Source organism: Xenopus tropicalis, chromosome 4 (genome assembly GCF_000004195.4).
Source record: "Xenopus tropicalis strain Nigerian chromosome 4, UCB_Xtro_10.0, whole genome shotgun sequence".
Taxonomy (NCBI): domain Eukaryota; kingdom Metazoa; phylum Chordata; class Amphibia; order Anura; family Pipidae; genus Xenopus; species Xenopus tropicalis.
The window spans coordinates 6957545-6980950 of NC_030680.2; the positions used below are offsets into that span (position 1 = coordinate 6957545).

Sequence of the window (23406 nt, forward strand, 5' to 3'; positions counted from 1 at the left end):
AAACTGGCTATTCTGCCCAGCAACCAAATTAATTTAGAAGACATATTTATTATTATTAATTTATATTGAAAATGTCTCCTATTGATTCGTCCAGCTGGCCATTGGCACTGCTGCCTGGTTACTAGTGTCAGCAGACACCTAGCAACCAAGAGTGTACAAGTTAACTGATCATATAGACCAAGTTCAATTAGATTTGGACTCACCCTCCCCATAATTTATTGCAGTGTGAGCTGCCACTTTATGGCTGATAATGTGTCACTCCCAGCATCCCCTATCAGACCCCAGGGTTGCCAGACTGGCAGTTTCCCCACCAAATCGGGCTACTAACTGAAAGCCCAGGCAGGTTTCCAAAGCACAAACCCTCCAAGGTACAGTTTGGGGCTATTTTTTGGAGCCTTGGCAGCTTTGTAGTTTGGAAACTAGCCAGTTTTTTCCCCCCTAGTGTGCCTGTCCCACTGCATGCTGGGTAATGTAGTTTGTATCTAACAATTAGCCTACAGCTAGGATTAATAGAAAACTACAATACCCAGCATGCAATTGGGCAGTATAGACAGAGGCTCCAATTCCTTTTTGCTTTCAGGCTCACCCTGTCTGCCCTACAAGCCGCTCTATAGGGAATGTGATTTCTACTGTGAGGTGGGGCAGTCCTGCCTTAAACTATAACTCTCAGGATATCAGCGCATAAGTGAATAAAACGTACGGGAACTTCACAGTAAATGAAGGGTAACCAGTCCCCCCTCACTTATGCTTTGCACGAAACCTGGCAGCCATTTTTTAAAAGGCCGCAAACAGGGAGAGCTTCTCTATCTCACTCCCCAATAAGTGAAATGAAGGCCCAATCCAGCAGCCCGGCACTTAGCACACAACAGCTGCTCCCGCCGCTTCGCTTTCAACAAAATGGCGCCGAGTTTCATCCACCCCAGAACCAGCAATGTACCTGGCAAGCGCAGGGCGGGAGCTCGAATCAGCAGACAAGCGCATTAACCAATCGCGACTGCGAAATGATTGACTGCAAGGCGAAGTGACCAATCCGATGCGAGTAGAGCCAGCCCCGGGGGAGGGACGGGACGCCAGGCTCCTCAGGGGAACCCTGCCGCCTGTATAAAATAAAAATCCGCATTCTCCTGATGTTCTTTACAGAGCAAGGTCTCGTCCAATCGTTTCCCTCAGCTGCCCGGCGCGTCCCTACCGCTAAGCCTATGGCGCGCTAGAAAGCGTGCTGTAACTCCGCCCTCCCCCGTTGTTATGCGCCTATTCGGGTTGCGGGGTGCGCAGTCCTCGGCCGTTTCCTGCCCTGGTGCATGGTGGTCGGACGGAGGAATTGTTGGAAAATTGTGCCGGAGGTTGGTATATAAATGTGTTGTTACCCAGGGTGCCGCATTTCCAGGAGGGAGGCGCCGGGCTCAGGGACATTCCCCAGGCGGTGCACCCTCTCCGCGCTGCCTCCCTTGCCCCAGTCCGGCCCTACATAGCGGCTGCTCCAGCGACTGTGCTAGGAGAGAGCGCTGGGAGGTGAAATCCACTTGGGGCCTCCCCTTATGGGCCTGGAGCCGCGCTGCCTCCCTCCCTGCTGCCGCCGTGGCGCCCACTGCTCCTTATGCATTCACCTTCCCCGGGGCGGGGGGCCCCACAGGGGTCGCAGCTGGATGGAAGCGACAGAAGAGATGTCATTGTACCTTCAATAGATGTATTTTCGCTGCAGGAGCGTTGATAGAGTAAGGTGAACTGCAACTCCCAGAATCCCCTGTCGGCCTACAGCTGTCATGGGATAGGGATGCTGGGAGTTGTAGTTCAATAACAAATCAAAAGTTGCACAATGGGCTATACGTAAGGGGGCCCTACTAGGAGTCTTTATGCCATGCTGAGGCTGTCATGGGGGGTGCTGGGAGTTGTAGTTTATTAACTATACTGCACTATTTCCCTGGGATGAGGGTTGCAGGGGGTTCTGGGAGTTGTAGTTTATTAACTAAATACTGCACTGAGTATTTCCCTGGGATGTGGGTTGGCAGGGGGTTCTGGGAGTTGTAGTTTATTAACTAAATACGGCACTGAGTATTTCCCTAGGATGAGGGTTGCAGGGGGTGCTGGGAGTTGTAGTTTATTAACTATACTGAACTATTTCCCTGGGATGAGGGTTAGCAGGGGGTGCTGGGAGTTGTAGTTTATTAACTATACTGCACTATTTCCCTGGGATGAGGGTTAGCAGGGGGTGCTGGGAGTTGTAGTTTATTAAACTAAATACTGCACTGAGTATTTCCCTGGGATGTGGGTTGCAGGGGGTGCTGGGAGTTGTAGTTTATTAACTATACTGCACTATTTCCCTGGGATGAGGGTTGCAGGGGGTTCTGGGAGTTGTAGTTTATTAACTAAATACTGCACTGAGTATTTCCCTGGGATGTGGGTTGCAGGGGGTTCTGGGAGTTGTAGTTTATAAACTAAATACTGCCCTGATTATTTCCCTTGGATGTGGGTTGGCAGGGGGTTCTGGGAGTTGTAGTTTATTAACTAAATACGGCACTGAGTATTTCCCTAGGATGAGGGTTGCAGGGGGTGCTGGGAGTTGTAGTTTATTAACTATACTGAACTATTTCCCTGGGATGAGGGTTGCAGGGGGTTCTGGGAGTTGTAGTTTATTAACTAAATACGGCACTGAGTATTTCCCTAGGATGAGGGTTGCAGGGGGTGCTGGGAGTTGTAGTTTATTAACTAAATACGGCACTGAGTATTTCCCTAGGATGAGGGTTGCAGGGGGTGCTGGGAGTTGTAGTTTATTAACTATACTGAACTATTTCCCTGGGATGAGGGTTGCAGGGGGTTCTGGGAGTTGTAGTTTATTAACTAAATACGGCACTGAGTATTTCCCTGGGATGAGGGTTGCAGGTGGTGCTGGGAGTTGTAGTTTATTAACTAAATACGGCACTGAGTATTTCCCTGGGATGAGGGCTGGCAGGGGCTGCTGGGAGTTGTAGATTAATAACAGCTGGGTGAGCTACAAATGAGTTTTTATAATGGGCTGTAAGATGACACATTGGGTATTCTGCCCCAGCTGAGACCTGTCAGGTAATGATGGGAGTTGTAGTTCAATAACTAATGGAGGGCTGCAGATTGGGTGGAACTCAAAGAAATGGAAGTGGGCGTACTGCCTGGCCTCAGACTAACAGGGCATGATGGGAGTTGTAGTTCATTAACTGGCAGAAGTTGGATTATAAATAGTGAGTGTATGTTACTGTGACCCATGGCTGTCAGGGGATGCTGGGAGTTGTAGTTTATTAACTATAAATACTGCACCGGGTATTTCCCTGAGATGAGGGTTGGCAGGGGGTGCTGGGAGTTATAGTCCAGTAAGTGCTGGAGAGCTGCAGCTGAGTTTCACATAAAGGGCCCCTTGCTCTGTGGTTTCCCCCAGGCAGAGGTTGTTGGGAGTACTTTGATTTCAGTACCCCGTCTGGCTGGGAATTCTGGGAGTTGTAGTCCAGTAATATAGTAAATTATTGTAGGTGCAATGGATGCTGGGAGTGGTAGTCTAGTTGGTAGTTGCAGTGGGATGCTGGGAAATATAGTTTAGCCAGAGAGCCTCAGGTTGCAGAACTCCGCCCCCTCACTCCCTGGTGTGTCTGTATAAACAAACCCTGACTCATCAGCCTGGATATATCAGTGTCACATGATACTCGGCACTCAGTCGCTCCTGCTGTTGGGCTACAATTCCCAGCATCCTCTGAAGGGGCGGAGATGACTGATTGGTTGCTGGGAGTTGTAGTTCTGACTTCCCTGGTAGGAATAATTTGGCACTGCTTTCTGTCTGCGCTCCATTGTCCTACTGATACACAATAAACATATGCCCTTACCCCTACCTGCCAGGAGTGAGTTCTGATAGGCTGATAGGGTTGTCAATCACTTTTTTCCATTTCAGGTGGCCAGTAAAAGCCTGGGGTGGACGGGGTGCAATAAGGTTTGGCCCAGAGAATAGTGAGGGGCTGCGCAGTGCAGTCTATAGATACCCCCACCCTGACTGGAACTGCCCCAACCCTATGAATGGGGGCCATGGAAGGGCAACTTTGGGCCCTGTGTGCCTTTTCACCCCCCTTTAAAGGGGATCTTAACCCAAATATAACGTTTTGCATAATAAAAGCAAATTGAAATCTGCTGGTTCTGACTCCTGATACAACTCCCCAATATCCATTCATTCCTCATTCTCACTGGGTTTATAGTTATGTGTAACTGTCACTGTGTCTGTCCCTTTCCCTTCCCTGCACTGCTGGTTCTGACTCCTGATACAACTCCCCAATATCCATTCATTCCTCATTCTCACTGGGTTTATAGTTATGTGTAACTGTCACTGTGTCTGTCCCTTTCCCTTCCCTGCACTGCTGGTTCTGACTCCTGATACAACTCCCCAATATCCATTCATTCCTCATTCTCACTGGGTTTATAGTTATGTGTAACTGTCACTGTGTCTGTCCCTTTCCCTTCCCTGCACTGCTGGTTCTGACTCCTGATACAACTCCCCAATATCCATTCATTCCTCATTCTCACTGGGTTTATAGTTATGTGTAACTGTCACTGTGTCTGTCCCTTTCCCTTCCCTGCACTGCTGGTTCTGACTCCTGATACAACTCCCCAATACCCATTCATTCCTCATTCTCACTGGGTTTATAGTTATGTGTAACTGTCACTGTGTCTGTCCCTTCCCTGCACTGCTGGTTCTGACTCCTGATACAGCTCCCCAATACCCATTCATTCCTCATTCTCACTGGGTTTATAGTTATGTGTAACTGTCACTGTGCCTGTCCCTTTCCCTTCCCTGCACTGCTGGTTCTGACTCCTGATACAACTCCCCAATACCCATTCATTCCTCATTCTCACTGGGTTTATAGTTATGTGTAACTGTCACTGTGTCTGTCCCTTTCCCTTCCCTGCACTGCTGGTTCTGACTCCTGATACAACTCCCCAATACCCATTCATTCCTCATTCTCACTGGGTTTATAGTTATGTGTAACTGTCACTGTGTCTGTCCCTTTCCCTTCCCTGCACTGCTGGTTCTGACTCCTGATACAACTCCCCAATATCCATTCATTCCTCATTCTCACTGGGTTTATAGTTATGTGTAACTGTCACTGTGTCTGTCCCTTCCCTGCACTGCTGGTTCTGACTCCTGATACAACTCCCCAATACCCATTCATTCCTCATTCTCACTGGGTTTATAGTTATGTGTAACTGTCACTGTGCCTGTCCCTTTCCCTTCCCTGCACTGCTGGTTCTGACTCCTGATACAACTCCCCAATATCCATTCATTCCTCATTCTCACTGGGTTTATAGTTATGTGTAACTGTCACTGTGTCTGTCCCTTTCCCTTCCCTGCACTGCTGGTTCTGACTCCTGATACAACTCCCCAATACCCATTCATTCCTCATTCTCACTGGGTATATAGTTATGTGTAACTGTCACTGTGTCTGTCCCTTTCCCTTCCCTGCACTGCTGGTTCTGACTCCTGATACAGCTCCCCAATACCCATTCATTCCTCATTCTCACTGGGTTTATAGTTATGTGTAACTGTCACTGTGTCTGTCCCTTTCCCTTCCCTGCACTGCTGGTTCTGACTCCTGATACAACTCCCCAATATCCATTCATTCCTCATTCTCACTGGGTTTATAGTTATGTGTAACTGTCACTGTGCCTGTCCCTTTCCCTTCCCTGCACTGCTGGTTCTGACTCCTGATACAACTCCCCAATACCCATTCATCCCTCATTCTCACTGGGTTTATAGTTATGTGTAACTGTCACTGTGTCTGTCCCTTTCCCTTCCCTGCACTGCTGGTTCTGACTCCTGATACAACTCCCCAATACCCATTCATCCCTCATTCTCACTGGGTTTATAGTTATGTGTAACTGTCACTGTGTCTGTCCCTTTCCCTTCCCTGCACTGCTGGTTCTGACTCCTGATACAACTCCCCAATATCCATTCATTCCTCATTCTCACTGGGTTTATAGTTATGTGTAACTGTCACTGTGTCTGTCCCTTTCCCTTCTCTGCACTGCTGGTTCTGACTCCTGATACAACTCCCCAATATCCATTCATTCCTCATTCTCACTGGGTTTATAGTTATGTGTAACTGTCACTGTGTCTGTCCCTTTCCCTTCCCTGCACTGCTGGTTCTGACTCCTGATACAACTCCCCAATATCCATTCATTCCTCATTCTCACTGGGTTTATAGTTATGTGTAACTGTCACTGTGTCTGTCCCTTTCCCTTCCCTGCACTGCTGGTTCTGACTCCTGATACAACTTCCAAATATACATTTATTGCTCATGTGCGACGTTACTTTTCTTTCATTAATTACTTTTTTTTAAAAAAAAGTAATTATTTCAGAATACACGCCCTTTAAGCCAGGTATACATGTAAAGTTCTGCTTGTCAGGTGACCTTGGCTGGATTAGGCTATTGGCTGATTTTTATTGAGAGTTCATCAGAGGCTCCACAAACAAAGCTATAGCCTGCTATTCTAATGGGTCATCTGTACTTGCCCAGGGATTAGGGTTCTGATTGGGTTTGGAACCTGAACTGGAGATGTGCTGAATCCTGGCTTTGCTATCTGTTTTGGGGTACAACCAAGGGTGGGCCCCTATACCTCAGAACACTGTTACAGATATATAGAAACATTGGGGTAACAGTCACCCCGCTATAGTTCCAGGGGTACCCAGGGCACAAATAAGCACTCACCCCAAATCCCCCCCTAACTGGCCTTCAGGCTGGGCCCCCTTAGCCCATAACAAGGTTACAGATATATAGAAACATTGGGGTAACAGTCACCCCGCTATAGTTCCAGGGGTACCCAGGGCACAAATAAGCACTCACCCCAAATCCCCCCTAACTGGCCTTCAGGCTGGGCCCCCTTAGCCCATAACAAGGTTACAGATATATAGAAACATTGGGGTAACAGTCACCCCGCTATAGTTCCAGGGGTACCCAGGGCACAAATAAGCACTCACCCCAAATCCCCCCCTAACTGGCCTTCAGGCTGGGCCCCCTTAGCCCATAACAAGGTTACAGATATATAGAAACATTGGGGTAACAGTCACCCCGCTATAGTTCCAGGGGTACCCAGGGCACAAATAAGCACTCACCCCAAATCCCCCCTAACTGGCCTTCAGGCTGGGCCCCCTTAGCCCATACCATATTGGGAAGCCATAATTCTGATTAGTCAGGTTGGCCACACCCCTAATTTAATCAAACTAAGAGCTGAGCCCTGGTTGGTTTATTCAGAAGGGGTTGTAGGTGTCACTAAGGCTGATGGGATGGCTGTGCCAGGAGGATTATGGGATAGAGAAGAGGCTTTATAGGGTACAGAGAGGGTTAGTAATGATATTGATAAGATTAGAGGGAATACAGGGCAGATTAAAGGGAAACTACACCCTCAGAATGAATACGTAACCAACAGACAGTTTATATGATATTAAGTGACCTATTAAAGAATCCAAACTGGAATATATATATCAGTAAATATTGCCCTTTTACATCCTTTCCCTTGAGCCGCCATTTAGTGATGGGCTCTGTGCTCCCCCAGAGATCAGCTGACAGGAAGTGATGCAGCTCTAACTGTAACAGGAAGTAGTGTGGGAGGTAAAGGCAGAACTCTGCCTATTCATTGGCTGATAGGGCCTAGCATGTTTAAATGTGTTCCGAATTCCATGCAACACAAGAGACATTCCCTATACAGTATTGCGCAAATTTGCAATTGGTCTTTGTGTTTTTATTATTTAAAGATTTTTTTTTTTTTTTTATTTCACTTTTTGTTCAGCAGCTCCCAGTATGGAGTTTCAGCAGCTATTTGGTTGCTGGGATCCAAATGACCTTAGCAACCAGGGAGTAATTTGAATGAGAGACGGGTATATGAATAGGGGAGGGGCTGAATAGAAAGATAAGGAATAAAAAGTAACAATAACAATAAAACTGGAGCCTCACAGAGCAATAGGGTTTGGCTGCCGGGGTCAGTGACCCCCATTTGAAAGCTGCAAAGAGTCAGAAGGAGAAAGCAAAGTATGAAAAAGAAATAATGAAGACCAATTGAAAAGTTGCTCAGAATTGGCCATTCTATAACATACTGATGGTGAACTTCCCCTTTAAAAGGAAATGGGCCCCGTCATTGTGTGCCGGGTTTCAGCAATGGCCGCCCTACTGGTCGAGCAACAAGAATTCAGCGCCCCCTTAATTGCCTCAAACTTATTATTATTATTTTTTATTTTTTTTATCTTTCAGGGAAAAATATGCTTTTAGCCCAAATCAATCGGGATTCCCAAGCAATGGCCGAGTTTCCTGGAGGAGGTGGGGAAGCCCAGCACGTCACTCTGTGTCTTACAGAAGCCGTGGCAGGTACAGAAATGACCAATCCCAGCCATGCATCCCGCGGCCACACTGGCCGGATTCAGCGGCCCATAGAGATTGGCTTGTTTAGTCAGGTGACCAAACCAGCCAATCATCATCCATTTTAGCCAACGCAGCAAGCAAAATGGTGTCGGCTGTGGACCATTTATATATATATATATCGGCCATTGGGGTCCATGGCTGGGATTTTCCTTCCAGCCCAAATGGTTTCTAAAAATAGGTTCTGGTTCCATGTTGATCGGACTGGTTTTGGTCGAGTAAATGGACCAATGGGCTGTCAAGAATATATCAAGAATGTAAAAAAAAAAAACCAGCATTTGATATCAATCCATATATGGGCATCTTAAAGGGGACATACCCCCTACCCTGTATCTTAAAGGGGTCAGTTATAGAATGGCTAATCGTAAGCAACTTTTTAATTGGTCTTCTTTTTTTTTCATAGTTTTTGAATCATTTGCCTTCTTGCTCCTCCTCTTTCCAGCTTTCAAATAGGGGTCACTGACCCCGGCAACCAAAAAAACGATTCCTCTGCAAGGCTCCAATTTAATTGTTACTGTTACTTTTTATTACTTACCTTTCTATTCAGGATCTCTCCTATTCATATTTCAGTCCTAATATCTGGTTGCTAGGATAGTTTGGACCCTAGCAACTATATAGCCGCTGACATTTATTTACTACAAAATAAAGCTAAATAAGTAATAAAAAAAGAAAACGAAGACCAATTGCAAGTTATTGCTGAATTTTACTCTCTACATTATACTAAAGGTTTATTTAAAGGTAAACAACCCCTTTTAAAGGAGGGGGTTACAAATTTTCCCCAATGTTTCCAGTCGGTTACTCGCTACCTCGGGCAGTGCGCCAAGTAACAGGACCTGATGTTTCTGAGCTCTGCTTAGAACTGACCAGAGAAACGTCAGATGCCAGAATGAACAGCAGGTGGCGCCCTTGCACTAAATTCAATATATCGGCAGTATAAAGACTCTTAATATCATAAAAACTAGAATAAAACTATCATTTATGTTTATTTGTTTGGAGGATTTCACTTTCCATGCATTAATTGTTTAGAACGCCATTGTTTTATTGTGCAACACACCTAGGGTGGAAATGGGGCATTTACTGGTGGGAAAATGACATTTTACACTAGTTTTAAGCCACGTTTGGACCGGAACCAATGGGAAAGAGGGGCAGGGAGTTGAGCAGAAATATTGCAGCCACTGTCATTGTTACGATTGGTCATGTTGTGTGCTATGTACTAAACTTCTGGCACTGATAATACATAAGGGCACAGAGCGGAGTGCGGAGTGCGTCGGCCCCTATGGGGGCAGTTTGCTCTGATGCTCGCGTCCTAGCAAGTGGCTTTGTTTATCTTCCAGATGGCGAGAGTATGGACACGATGGAGGGTATGAGCCTGCAGGCAGTCACCCTGGCCGATGGTTCCACTGCCTACATTCAGCACAACACTAAGGGTACGGCTTTCCCTACTGGGGGGGGGGCTGCAAGCTCCGGCACTGGGGGTTATTTGCATTCATTGCAGCAGTGCTCCTAGTCATGGCCGTTTAGTATTGTAGAGTCAGCTGGGGGCTAGTAGTTAAAAAAAAGAAATCTAGGGTGGGTTTAGTTCCCCTTTAAAGGGTAAATAATGCCACTTTACTGTACAGCCATTTGAAAATAAAACTGCTGTACACAACTTTTGTTTTGTTTTTTCATGAACAGCAGCATTAAGGTACTCTTGGCTGTTCTGCCCCAATAAGGGGTAATTATATCTTAGTTGGGATCAAGTACAGGTACTGTTTTATTATTACAGAGAAAAGGGAATCATTTAACCATTAAATAAACCCAATAGGGCTGTTCTGCCCCAATAAGGGGTAATTATATCTTAGTTGGGATCAAGTACAGGTACTGTTTTATTATTACAGAGAAAAGGGAATCATTTAACCATTAAATAAACCCAATAGGGCTGTTCTGCCCCCAATAAGGGGTAATTATATCTTAGTTGGGATCAAGTACAGGTACTGTTTTATTATTACAGAGAAAAGGGAATCATTTAACCATTAAATAAACCCAATAGGGCTGTTCTGCCCCAATAAGGGGTAATTATATCTTAGTTGGGATCAAGTACAGGTACTGTTTTATTATTACAGAGAAAAGGGAATCATTTAACCATGAAATAAACCCAATAGGGCTGTTCTGCCCCAATAAGGGGTAATTATATCTTAGTTGGGATCAAGTACAGGTACTGTTTTATTATTACAGAGAAAAGGGAATCATTTAACCATTAAATAAACCCAATAGGGCTGTTCTGCCCCAATAAGGGGTAATTATATCTTAGTTGGGATCAAGTACAGGTACTGTTTTATTATTACAGAGAAAGGGAATCATTTAACCATGAAATAAACCCAATAGGGCTGTTCTGCCCCCAATAAGGGGTAATTATATCTTAGTTGGGATCAAGTACAGGTACTGTTTTATTATTACAGAGAAAAGGGAATCATTTAACCATTAAATAAACCCAATAGGGCTGTTCTGCCCCAGTAAGGGGTAATTATATCTTAGTTGGGATCAAGTACAGGTACTGTTTTATTATTACAGAGAAAACCATTTTTAAAAATGTGAATTATTTGATTAAAATGGAGTCTATGGGCGATGGCCTTTCCGTAATCCTGAACTTTCTGGATAATGGATTTCCGGATAAGGGGTCCGATACTTGTACTACTATTAGTATCATTAGGTGGGAATGAAAATATCCATATTTGCCTAACGAGCCGGGTTTCTATCTGTAGATGGGAAATTAATGGAAGGGCAAGTCATTCAGCTGGAAGATGGTTCGGCTGCCTACGTCCAGCACGTCCCTAAAGGCGGTGAGTATTCCCTCCGCGGGGTCACGCCGCCCCTTACTAGCCAATCGCTGCATTGCTGGACATTTTGGGAAGGGACAGGGGGGGCCTATCGAGATGTTTCTTACTAGTCTTGTGTTTTTGACGAGCAGATGACCTGAGCCTGGAGGACGGGCAGGCGGTTCAGTTGGAAGATGGCACCACGGCCTACATCCATCACTCTTCCAAAGGTATTCTGGGTCACGCGGCTCTCGGCCAATGGGAATCGGTAATGGTTACTAGTTGCACCATCAATGGCAGTCGCTATGGCTACTGGCAGCTCCAAGCCATTCGATTAGAGTTGCATCATCATAGACTGTCATACACATTTGCCCCTGCCCTGGGGAGATTAAAGGGGAACTCTAGCTTCCAGAGCCCCACACAACACAGAAACCCCTAATATACCCATCCCTGTAATCTGTTCCTTCAAAAAAGTAGGAATAAATCCCATTTTTATAGGCTGAACTCCAGCTGCAAAACAGTTATTCTCTTTCTGCATCATTTCAAATCCTGGCAGGGGAGGAGGGACTAAAACATTGATGTTGCAAATTGTAACCGCTTCTCCGCAGCTTACAGACGGCATGCAGGAACTACATTACCCACAATGCATTGCTTTTCCATGTTGTTCCAGACTCGTACGATCAGAGTTCGGTGCAAGCAGTGCAGCTGGAAGATGGCACGACGGCTTATATTCACCACGCGGTGCAGGTCCCGCAGTCCGATACCATCCTGGCAATCCAAGCCGACGGCACCGTCGCGGGGCTACACACGGGGGAGGCTTCCATCGACCCCGACACAATCAGCGCCTTGGAACAGTATGCCGCAAAGGTACCTACAGGGTTCTGCCGTCATTTTCCCCAGCTGAGATTTACTAGTTTATTCCAAGTACCCTGTGGCACTGAAGGTATGGGTCACTAAGTTTGCCTAGGAGCAACCAATAAGCTGTCTGCTTTTAAACAGGTGACCAGTAAATGCTTCCTGCTGATTGGTTGCTGTGGGTTACTGCTCCTGGGCAAACTTAGTGCCTTTTATTACCTATGGGGGTTAATGTTATAGAATGTCAATTCCCTGCAATTGGATTTACTTATTTATATTTTATAGTTTTAAAATGATTTGCCTTCATTTTCTACATCTTTTTAGTAATAGGGGGTCACTGACCCCAGCAGCTAAAAAAAAACTATTGCTCTGTGAGGTTACAGTTTTATTATTGTTACTTTTTATTACTTATCTTTCTACTTAGACCTCCTTCTATTCCTGTTCCATGACTCTAATTCCAACCACTGCCTGGTTGCTAAGTTAAACCAGACCCTAGCAACCTGCTGCTTAAATGCCAAACTGGAGAGTAATAGAAAAAAAAAAACGAATTGCAAATACTCTTAGACTATCATTGTCGACATAAAACTTAATTTAAAGCTGAACTACCCCTTTAATGTATGCCACTTGGACATGGGAGTAACACTCAGGATATGAAATGGACAGTGGGCCAGTAAATGTCCCTATAGCTGCACTATATAATATAAAGGATCATTGTGTTTGTAGGTGTCGATTGAAGGAGGGGAAGGAGCCGGTAGCAATGCACTTATAAATGAATCTGAATCAGAAAAGAAGATGCAGGTTTGTATATTTCCCTCTTTCCTGGGCGCCACCTAAAGGCTGGCACAGGTACTACAGGCACATAAAGGGAAATGAGAGCAGAGCAGGCAGTAACCCTTCCAACACTTTCCCCTGTCTCTGCCCCTATATATTAGGTACCTACCTAGTGCTACCAACCCCTATTTCTGTAGGGAAATGAGAGCAGGGCAGGCAGTAACCCTTCCAACACTTTCCCCTGTCTCTGCCCCTATATATTAGGTACCTACCTAGTGCTACCAACCCCTATTTCTGTAGGGAAATGAGAGCAGGGCAGGCAGTAACCCTTCCAACACTTTCCCCTGTCTCTGCCCCTATATATTAGGTACCTACCTAGTGCTACCAACCCCTATTTCTGTAGGGAAATGAGAGCAGGGCAGACAGTAACCCTTCCAACACTTTCCCCTGTCTCTGCCCCTATATATTAGGTACCTACCTAGTGCTACCAACCCCTATTTCTGTAGGGAAATGAGAGCAGGGCAGGCAGTAACCCTTCCAACACTTACCCCTGTCTCTGCCCCTATATATTAGGTACCTACCTAGTGCTACCAACCCCTATTTCTGTAGGGAAATGAGAGCAGGGCAGGCAGTAACCCTTCCAACACTTTCCCCTGTCTCTGTCCCTATATATTAGGTACCTACCTAGTGCTACCAACCCCTATTTCTGTAGGGAAATGAGAGCAGGGCAGGCAGTAACCCTTCCAACACTTTCCCCTGTCTCTGCCCCTATATATTAGGTACCTACCTAGTGCTACCAACCCCTATTTCTGTAGGGAAATGAGAGCAGGGCAGGCAGTAACCCTTCCAACACTTTCCCCTGAAAGGCAATGTAAATCTGTGTGCTTTTACAATATACATTCATACACATACATTGATTATTATGCCTCCAATCGGTGTGTATTTTTAGATTGTATTAAGCCACGGCTCCCGCATTCCCGCCAAACCCCCACAGACGAACGAGAAGGCTTTCCGCTGTGACTACGAAGGCTGTGGGAAACTGTACACAACTGCCCATCATCTCAAGGTAACGGGGCATCTGTGCAAGTGTGTTTGGGTGGGAGAAGAACATGGGTAATGTATTTTTGGAGGTGACGTCCTTTACGTTCTTCCTTTAGACCCAACTTCTTACATTTGTATTGTCCCCGGCAGGTACACGAGAGGTCACACACAGGGGATCGTCCGTACCAGTGCGACCATGGCGGCTGCAGGAAGGCGTTCGCTACAGGTATGTCCCCCTTATTCTCTATCCTGCGGAAGGCACTGTCGCAACTATCTGATGGGGCATCTGTTAATCATGGTTATCGACTGCAGTATCGGCAGGAACACAGGTTGGGTCTTTCAGCAGGACTCGTGTCTGAACTGTAGGATCCAACACAATAGATAGGAGGGATCCACATTATGTAGGACTCCCTGTAGCCAATCAGGAGCAAGGTGGCTTTTATAGCAGCAACCGCTTGCCCCTCCCACCAGCGATTTGTGGGTACTTTACTCACCCCGTTACTTTTTCCTTTTAAACTTCTTATTTTCTTTTTACTAATTAGTAGTACTTTTATACATTCCTGTGTGTTTATTAATAGATTCTGCCTTCTTCCACTAGGACGGAGCATTTGGTGGAAACAAAACAGCAGAGAAAAATTTCTGCTGAAATCCTTGGAATATGGCACTGCTGCAAAGGCTTAAGGCATCAATGAAAGCGGCCCTCTCAGCATTCCTGTCCCTTTATTCTAGATAAATCTAAATAGAATCTAGATAAAGCTCTGACCGTAAAGCAGTCCATGTTATGTCATTGTATCGGCCAGCCATGGCTTAATATATATATATAATAATTACAATGACAACCATAAGTAGAGTAGCATTTTCAACATAAGCCCAGCTAACTCCGCATTCGGCGTGAATTTCACTGAATACTGAGCAATAGTTTGTTTGTGACTGAGATGGTTTTCAATCTGTTTTGGTTTAAGCTTTCCTGTTTTTGGTCTGACTCCCCTGAATGAAAATGTTGCAGCCCTCAATATTGTTGGCTGGTGTGGGAAGTGTTCTAAATCCCCCCCTAACTGGCCTTCAGGCTGGCCCCCCCCATAACAAGGTTACAGATATATAGAAACATTGGGGTAACAGTCACCCTGCTATAGTTCCAGGGGTACCCAGGGCACAAATAAGCACTCACCCCAAATCCCCCCTAACTGGCCTTCAGGCTGGGCCCCCTTAGCCCATAACAAGGTTACAGATATATAGAAACATTGGGGTAACAGTCACCCCGCTATAGTTCCAGGGGTACCCAGGGCACAAATAAGCACTCACCCCAAATCCCCCCTAACTGGCCTTCAGGCTGGGCCCCCTTAGCCCATAACAAGGTTACAGATATATAGAAACATTGGGGTAACAGTCACCCTGCTATAGTTCCAGGGGTACCCAGGGCACAAATAAGCACTCACCCCAAATCCCCCCCCTAACTGGCCTTCAGGCTGGGCCCCCTTAGCCCATAACAAGGTTACAGATATATAGAAACATTGGGGTAACAGTCACCCCGCTATAGTTCCAGGGGTACCCAGGGCACAAATAAGCACCCCAAATCCCCCCCTAACTGGCCTTCAGGCTGGGCCCCCTTAGCCCATAACAAGGTTACAGATATATAGAAACATTGGGGTAACAGTCACCCCGCTATAGTTCCAGGGGTACCCAGGGCACAAATAAGCACTCACCCCAAATCCCCCCCCTAACTGGCCTTCAGGCTGGGCCCCCTTAGCCCATAACAAGGTTACAGATATATAGAAACATTGGGGTAACAGTCACCCCGCTATAGTTCCAGGGGTACCCAGGGCACAAATAAGCACTCACCCCAAATCCCCCCCTAACTGGCCTTCAGGCTGGGCCCCCTTAGCCCATAACAAGGTTACAGATATATAGAAACATTGGGGTAACAGTCACCCCGCTATAGTTCCAGGGGTACCCAGGGCACAAATAAGCACTCACCCCAAATCCCCCCCTAACTGGCCTTCAGGCTGGGCCCCCTTAGCCCATAACAAGGTTACAGATATATAGAAACCCACAGAATCCTGCCATAGTTTGTTCTTGTATTTCGGTGCATGCAGTTTGTTCCCAGCAGGCAGAGGGGCCATGGGAGTCGAGACTCCACCAAATCTCGGCTTTGTGTATTGTGCTGAAATGACGTATACGGGAGCATCTGGCGCAGAAACATTATACATGATCGGCAACAGTTTGATTTTTTTTTTTTTTATTTTCATGGGCTATCTGTATGAATTCCTTCACAGTTTTATGAATAGCGTCGGCAAATAACACGACCACGCCGGGGTAAATGAATGTACCTTCTCCCATGCTTGATAAATGCTGTGGTTTTGAGTGATTATTCTGAGACAATTTGCAATTGGTCTTCATTTTTTATTTGTAGTTTTTTATTTCATTTTCAGCTCTACGGTTTGGAATTTCAGCAGCTATTTGGTTGCTAGGGTCCAAGTTACCTTAGCAGCCAGGGAGTGGTTTGCATGAGAGACTGATATATGAATAGGGGAGGGGCTGAATAGAAAAGTAAGTTACAAAAAGTAACCATAAAACTGGAACCTCACAGAACCTGAGGTTTTCTGGGTAAGAGATCTTTCTGTAATTTGGATCTCCATACCTTGAGGCTACTAAAAAAATCATATAAACATTAAATAAACCCAATAGGGCTGTTCTGCCCCAATAAGGGGTAATTATATCTTAGTTGGGATCAAGTACAGGTACTGTTTTATTATTACAGAGAAAAGGGAATCATTTAACCATGAAATAAACCCAATAGGGCTGTTCTGCCCCAATAAGGGGTAATTATATCTTAGTTGGGATCAAGTACAGGTACTGTTTTATTATTACAGAGAAAAGGGAATCATTTAACCATTAAATAAACCCAATAGGGCTGTTCTGCCCCAATAAGGGGTAATTATATCTTAGTTGGGATCAAGTACAGGTACTGTTTTATTATTACAGAGAAAAGGGAATCATTTAACCATTAAATAAACCCAATAGGGCTGTTCTGCCCCAATAAGGGGTAATTATATCTTAGTTGGGATCAAGTACAGGTACTGTTTTATTATTACAGAGAAAAGGGAATCATTTAACCATTAAATAAACCCAATAGGGTTGTTCTGCCCCAATAAGGGGTAATTATATCTTAGTTGGGATCAAGTACAGGTACTGTTTTATTATTTTATTTCCTCCTGTTATGCCCAAAGCATGTTTGCGTGGAGATCCCATTTTTAAAGGAACACACGTTCTCATCATGGTTTATAACCTAGAACATTTATGGGGAAGAGACGATACAATAGTCTGTAGGGGCACAGGAGCTGTTAGGGTCCCCCCACTAAGCAGAAATACCCCTCGTCCCACCGACTGCCCCATTCTGACTGTTTTTGAGCCCCCCCAGGGAGCAGCTTCAGAGCCTTTTTGAGGTTTTTTTTTTTTCAATTTCCTCCTCCATTTATTTTTTTATTTTTGTCCTCAGCTCCTGCGAGCCCTCGGAAGGACAAGGCTAAAGCTAGTGGTCCTTCCGAGGGAGAGGATCACCTGCCGCCCGAGGAGACCTCAGTACCGCCAGAGGTACCTGAGGAGGGCCGCCCCCAAAACCCTGGCCAACGAGGCCGTGTGAGGAGGCACCGGATCGTGTCCGGAGTGCAGGGGATCCAGAAGACAGCGGACGGTGAGTACTACTCACTTGGCACATAGGGGGCGCGGGAGGCGGGTGACTAACCGAACGCCATTTTGTCTTGGGCACAAGATAGTGAAGCAGCGAGTCGCCTGCTCTGCTATTTTGGCTTCAACTATAAGGGAATTTTTTTTTTTTCCTACCTTTTTGGAATTGTAGTTGATAGGCGACTGACAACATCAGACTGGGGTAGGGATAGATTAGATAGAACAGTGTGCCGGCCCTCCTGCTGCCTGGAGGTGCAACCGCTTTCCCTGCCTCTTTAGGGAGTCGTTAAAGGAATACTGTCCAAAACTCTCCAAACCCATCAGTTAATAGAGCTTCTTCCTGCATTGTAATCTGTTTTTCCCATTGGGCTAGCCATATTCTTCATTTCCCAGGGTGCCACAGCCATGTGACCTGTGCTCTGATAAACTTCAGTCTCACTTTACTGCTGCGCTGCAAGTTGGAGTGATATCCCCTCCCCCCTCACCCCCAGCAGCCAATCAGCAGAACAATGGGAAGGGAGCAAGATAGCAGCTCCCAGTAGGTATCAGAATAGCACTCAATAGTAAGAAATCCAAGTCCGGCTTGGGACTCCTCCAGTTACATGGGAGTAGGAGAAACAATAGGTTAGCTGAAAGCCGTTCTAATGTGTAGCGCTGGCTCCAACTAAGATATAATTACCCCTTATTGGAGGCAGAACAGCCCTATTGGATTTATTTCATGGTTAAATGATTCCCTTTTCTCTGTAATAATAAAACAGTACCTGTACTTGATCCCAACTAAGATATAATTACCCCTTATTGGGGCAGAACAGCCCTATTGGGTTTATTTAATGGTTAAATGATTCCCTTTTCTCTGTAATAATAAAACAGTACCTGTACTTGATCCCAACTAAGATATAATTACCCCTTATTGGGGGCAGAACAGCCCTATTGGGTTTATTTCATGGTTAAATGATTCCCTTTTCTCTGTAATAATAAAACAGTACCTGTACTTGATCCCAACTAAGATATAATTACCCCTTATTGGGGGCAGAACAGCCCTATTGGGTTTATTTAATGGTTAAATGATTCCCTTTTCTCTGTAATAATAAAACAGTACCTGTACTTGATCCCAACTAAGATATAATTACCCCTTATTGGGGGCAGAACAGCCCTATTGGGTTTATTTCATGGTTAAATGATTCCCTTTTCTCTGTAATAATAAAACAGTACCTGTACTTGATCCCAACTAAGATATAATTACCCCTTATTGGGGGCAAAACAATCCTATTGGATTTAATTACTGTTTAAATAATTTTTTCAGCAGACTTAAGGTAGGAGATCCAAATTCTGGAAAGACCCGCTATCCGGAAAAATTTAAAGGTAAACAACCCCTTTAATTGCTGTACAAAGTCAATGACTGTATTACACTCACTTCCTACAGGAAGGAACCTTCTACAGGTCTGACTGGGTTTCCTAAACTCGCCTTTAGGTGCCAAGCTGGGTAACCCTGGCGGGGTTGTCCTTTGACTCCCCAAACTTTGCAATTAAAACTGTTATTCTGAAATGAAGGGGTGCAAGAACACGTTGGACCATAAACAGGGACCTTAACCCCCCAAAAACGTCTGCAACCCTGCGCCATAGCCAGGGGGACCCTCTCCGACATAGGCCTCGGCTATTGGGCTTACGTTGAATATGGCTCTATATTTCCTTCCAGATGAGGTGGCAGCAGTTGAATGTCCTCAAAGTTGTCCTGTCTGACTGTGAAGGAATCCGAGTAGGAACCAACAGGAAGTATTAATCCTCATTCTCTTCCAGTGCAAGAAGGGAGAGCCCAGGCCCTGCTATGCCTCTGTGCTCCCTCATTGTTTATAATATAACCAATAATAATAATATGTATGTGTGTGTATGAAGTCTGAACCGACAGTGCTCTGAAATCCACCACCGGCTGTGGCTCAAATGCACCTTTTGTGGGCGAATTCCCATAATCGTTAAAGAGCTGGGTCACCTTTACATTAACTTTTCAGTTGGTCTTTATCATTTTTTTTATATAGTTTTTAATCCTTTGCCTTCTAACCTTCTTCAGCCTCAGAATGGGGGTCACTGACCCCGGCAGCCAAAAAACGATTGTCATTGTTACTTTTTATTCTATTTCTTTTTACACCATACATTCCCTGGTTGCTAAGGTAATTTGGACCCTAGCAACCAGATAGCTGCTGCAAGTCCAAACTGGACAATGTAAATAATTTAAAAAACTACAACAAATGAAGACCAATTGCAAATTGTCTCATCAAGTTAACTCACGGGTGAACAACCCCTTTAATGAAAGGTGGTACGTTCTGGTTCAGGCCATGTTTCAGGGGACGCGGTGTGCAATGAGCCCCATTGGGGGGGCCGCCTACATCTGAATGCTTTCGTGTAGCTGCTCTCATTCCTGATTCGTTCCCACAGCACAGGCGCCGACGCAGGAGAATTCGCCATATTGGCTTCCCCTACGTAACCCCCCCGCTTTTGCTTTGTGGCAGGTTATGGGTTAAAAAGCCACGTACGGACGCACACGGGGGAGAAACCGTACCGCTGCTCGGAAGAAAACTGCACCAAGTCGTTCAAGACATCGGGAGACCTGCAGAAACACGTCCGGACTCACACAGGTAGGGGGCGCCATCGCTGCCATGAATGCCCATTATTATGTGGGGCCCTGTACTTTATACTGTAGCTCGCACCCAAGTTCCCAGCTTGGGCAGCTGCGTGTATGAAGGTTGTTATATGAACCCATTCCCCCCAGTCTGATCTCCCCCCTCTGGCCGGGCAATAGCGGTGCTCTAGGTGCAGTCAGGTCCTGCGATTGGAATATACAGAGCTGTGATTGGTTGCTGTAAAGAGCTCCGCTCAGAGCTGTGTGCCATGCCTTTCACTGACCTATTGAAATGTAGGACCTCTATACTGGGTCCATGTCATGTGACATTGGGCCCTATCAGAGCCAGGTCATGTGACGCCGGGCCCTGTCCGTGCCATGTCATGTGACATTGGGCCCTATCAGAGCCAGGTCATGTGATGCTGGGCCCTATCCGTGCCATGTCATGTGACATTGGGCCCTATCAGAGCCAGGTCATGTGACATTGGGCCCTATCAGAGCCAGGTCATGTGATGCTGGGCCCTATCCGTGCCATGTCATGTGACATTGGGCCCTATCAGAGCCAGGTCATGTGACATTGGGCCCTATCAGAGCCAGGTCATGTGACGCCGGGCCCTATCCGTGCCATGTCATGTGACGCCGGGCCCTATCCGTGCCATGTCATGTGACGCCGGGCCCTATCCGTGCCATGTCATGTGACGCCGGGCCCTATCCGTGCCATGTCATGTGACGCCGGGCCCTATCCGTGCCATGTCATGTGACGCCGGGCCCTATCCGTGCCATGTCATGTGACGCTGGGCCCTATCCGTGCCATGTCATGTGACGCCGGGCCCTATCCGAGCCCTGTCATGTGACGCTGGGCCCTATCAGAGCCCTGTCAGTGCATGATACAGTCAGTAAATGCCTGCTGGCCCCCATCTGAGCTCTGTTACTGCTTCTGTATTCCCTGTTCTATTACCCTTTCAGCCAGGAATTGATTGCATGCAGTGCGGTTATCCTGCCCTCGATGTAACCGATTGTCCAGCTGTCGGCCCCACACACACCCTCCCACCGTATCTCATTGCCAGCTTGTCCCTCTGACAGCCGCCTGTTTATTGGAGACAGATTATTGTTGCAGCAGCAGCAACGGTTTATTACATAACCTCCTCCAACAGACTGCAGCCTTTGGCAGCCAACGCGGGGGCTTTGTGTGCCTTGGGAGGGGCCCGGGGCCTTTCCAGACTCTCCAGCCCTGAGGCGGAATGTTCCATTCCCTGCCTGGGTGCTGCTGACTGGCCCATTAAAGCAGGAGGGAAATACAAACTGAGCAATGGAGCAGAGGATTGAGAAGGAATTGGAAGAAGAGGGACAAATCCCATTGGTTTGATAGAGACAGTGGCCCAGAAGGCCCAATTAATTTAATTTAGGGCTAATTTCACATTAATTAATAGGAATATAGTGCTGATAATGAAAGATGGAGGCTTTGGCAGAGCAGAGACTCAAGCAGGAGCAGCCTGCCCTATGGCATTACCCATTCCGAGCTGTTTATAATGGGCCTTTGTGTTCCTACAGGGGAAAGGCCGTTCAAGTGCCCGTTTGAGGGCTGTGGAAGATCCTTTACTACATCCAATATCCGTAAGGTCCACATCCGCACACACACCGGGGAGAGACCCTACTACTGCTCGGAACCGGGCTGCGGCAGGGCCTTCGCCAGCGCCACCAATTACAAGAACCACGTGCGGATACACACAGGTGCCCCCCTTTCCTTGGCCTTCCTGGGAGGGAATTGGCCGCTGTTGGTTTAATATAATGTTATTTTCTGGCAGGGGAGAAGCCCTACGTATGCACGGTGCCCGGCTGCGACAAGCGCTTCACGGAGTATTCCAGCCTGTACAAGCACCACGTGGTGCACACACACTCCAAGCCGTACAACTGCAACCACTGCGGCAAAACCTACAAGCAGATCTCCACCCTGGCCATGCACAAGAGGACGGCGCACAACGACACCGAACCCATCGAGGAAGAGCAGGAGAGCTTCTTTGTACCGCAGCCGCGTAAGTGCCCTATAGATAAGCCTTATTGGTGCCAGTCGGGTTATGGTGGGAACGTGGCACAATCCACAGAATACTGTCATGGGAAAACATGTTTATTTCAAAATCCATTGGTTAATAGAGCTTCTCCCGCAGAATCTTGCATTGTAATCTGTTTTTCCCATAGGGCTAGCCATGTTCTTCATTTCCCAGGGTGCCACAGCCATGTGACCTGTGCTCTGATAAACTTCAGTAGCACTTTACTGCTGCGCTGCAAGTTGGAGTGATATCCCCCCCCCCCCTCACCCCCAGCAGCCGATCAGCAGAACAATGGGAAGGGAGCAAGATAGCAGCTCCCAGTAGGTATCAGAATAGCACTCAATAGTAAGAAATCCAAGTCCGGCTTGGGACTCCTCCAGTTACATGGGAGTAGGAGAAACAATAGGTTAGCTGAAAGAAGTTCTAATGTGTAGCGCTGGCTGAAAGCTCAGACTCAGGCACACTTTACTGCTGCGCTGCAAGTTGGAGTGATATCCCCCCCCTCCCCCCCAGCAGCCGATCAGCAGAACAATGGGAAGGGAGCAAGATAGCAGCTCCCAGTAGGTATCAGAATAGCACTCAATAGTAAGAAATCCAAGTCCGGCTTGGGACTCCTCCAGTTACATGGGAGTAGGAGAAACAATAGGTTAGCTGAAAGCAGTTCTAATGTGTAGCGCTGGCTGAAAGCTCAGACTCAGGCACACTTTACTGCTGCGCTGCAAGTTGGAGTGATATCCCCCCCCCCCTCACCCCCAGCAGCCGATCAGCAGAACAATGGGAAGGGAGCAAGATAGCAGCTCCCAGTAGGTATCAGAATAGCACTCAATAGTAAGAAATCCAAGTCCGGCTTGGGACTCCTCCAGTTACATGGGAGTAGGAGAAACAATAGGTTAGCTGAAAGCAGTTCTAATGTGTAGCGCTGGCTCCTTCTGAAAGCTCAGACTCAGGCACACTTTACTGCTGCGCTGCAAGTTGGAGTGATATGGCTGGCAATCTGTGGGTTCTGGCTAATGCCAAAGGGGCTGCTGTATGGTGCCATAGACACTCACTATTTATTGGGCTGCTGGGGGGGCTGTTTGGGCCTCTGTGTACTTGGAATACCAGGGCCTATTTTGGATCCCAGCTCACTCCGATAACCTCCTGGTCCCGTGCTACTGGTCGTGTTTACCAACAGGAACCAG

The 23406-nt window shown here is 46.6% G+C and overlaps 1 protein-coding gene across 7 annotated transcripts in view; it reads left to right on the forward strand.

Moving 5' to 3' along the window:
- Positions 1 to 1137: 1137 nt before the first annotated feature.
- The window catches only part of znf143 (zinc finger protein 143), a 29662-nt gene continuing 7393 nt past the window's right edge, over positions 1138 to 23406 (forward strand). The window contains exons 1-13 of one of the 7 annotated variants that reach the window (XM_012961224.3): positions 1138 to 1343; positions 8253 to 8366; positions 9752 to 9844; positions 11159 to 11236; positions 11365 to 11442; positions 11883 to 12079; positions 12791 to 12865; positions 13788 to 13904; positions 14030 to 14105; positions 17376 to 17570; positions 20068 to 20193; positions 21729 to 21908; positions 21983 to 22210. In XM_012961224.3, the coding sequence (XP_012816678.1) occupies positions 8261 to 8366; positions 9752 to 9844; positions 11159 to 11236; positions 11365 to 11442; positions 11883 to 12079; positions 12791 to 12865; positions 13788 to 13904; positions 14030 to 14105; positions 17376 to 17570; positions 20068 to 20193; positions 21729 to 21908; positions 21983 to 22210 (1549 nt within the window). In that variant the 5' untranslated portion in view covers positions 1138 to 1343; positions 8253 to 8260. 7 annotated transcript variants of the gene reach the window in all.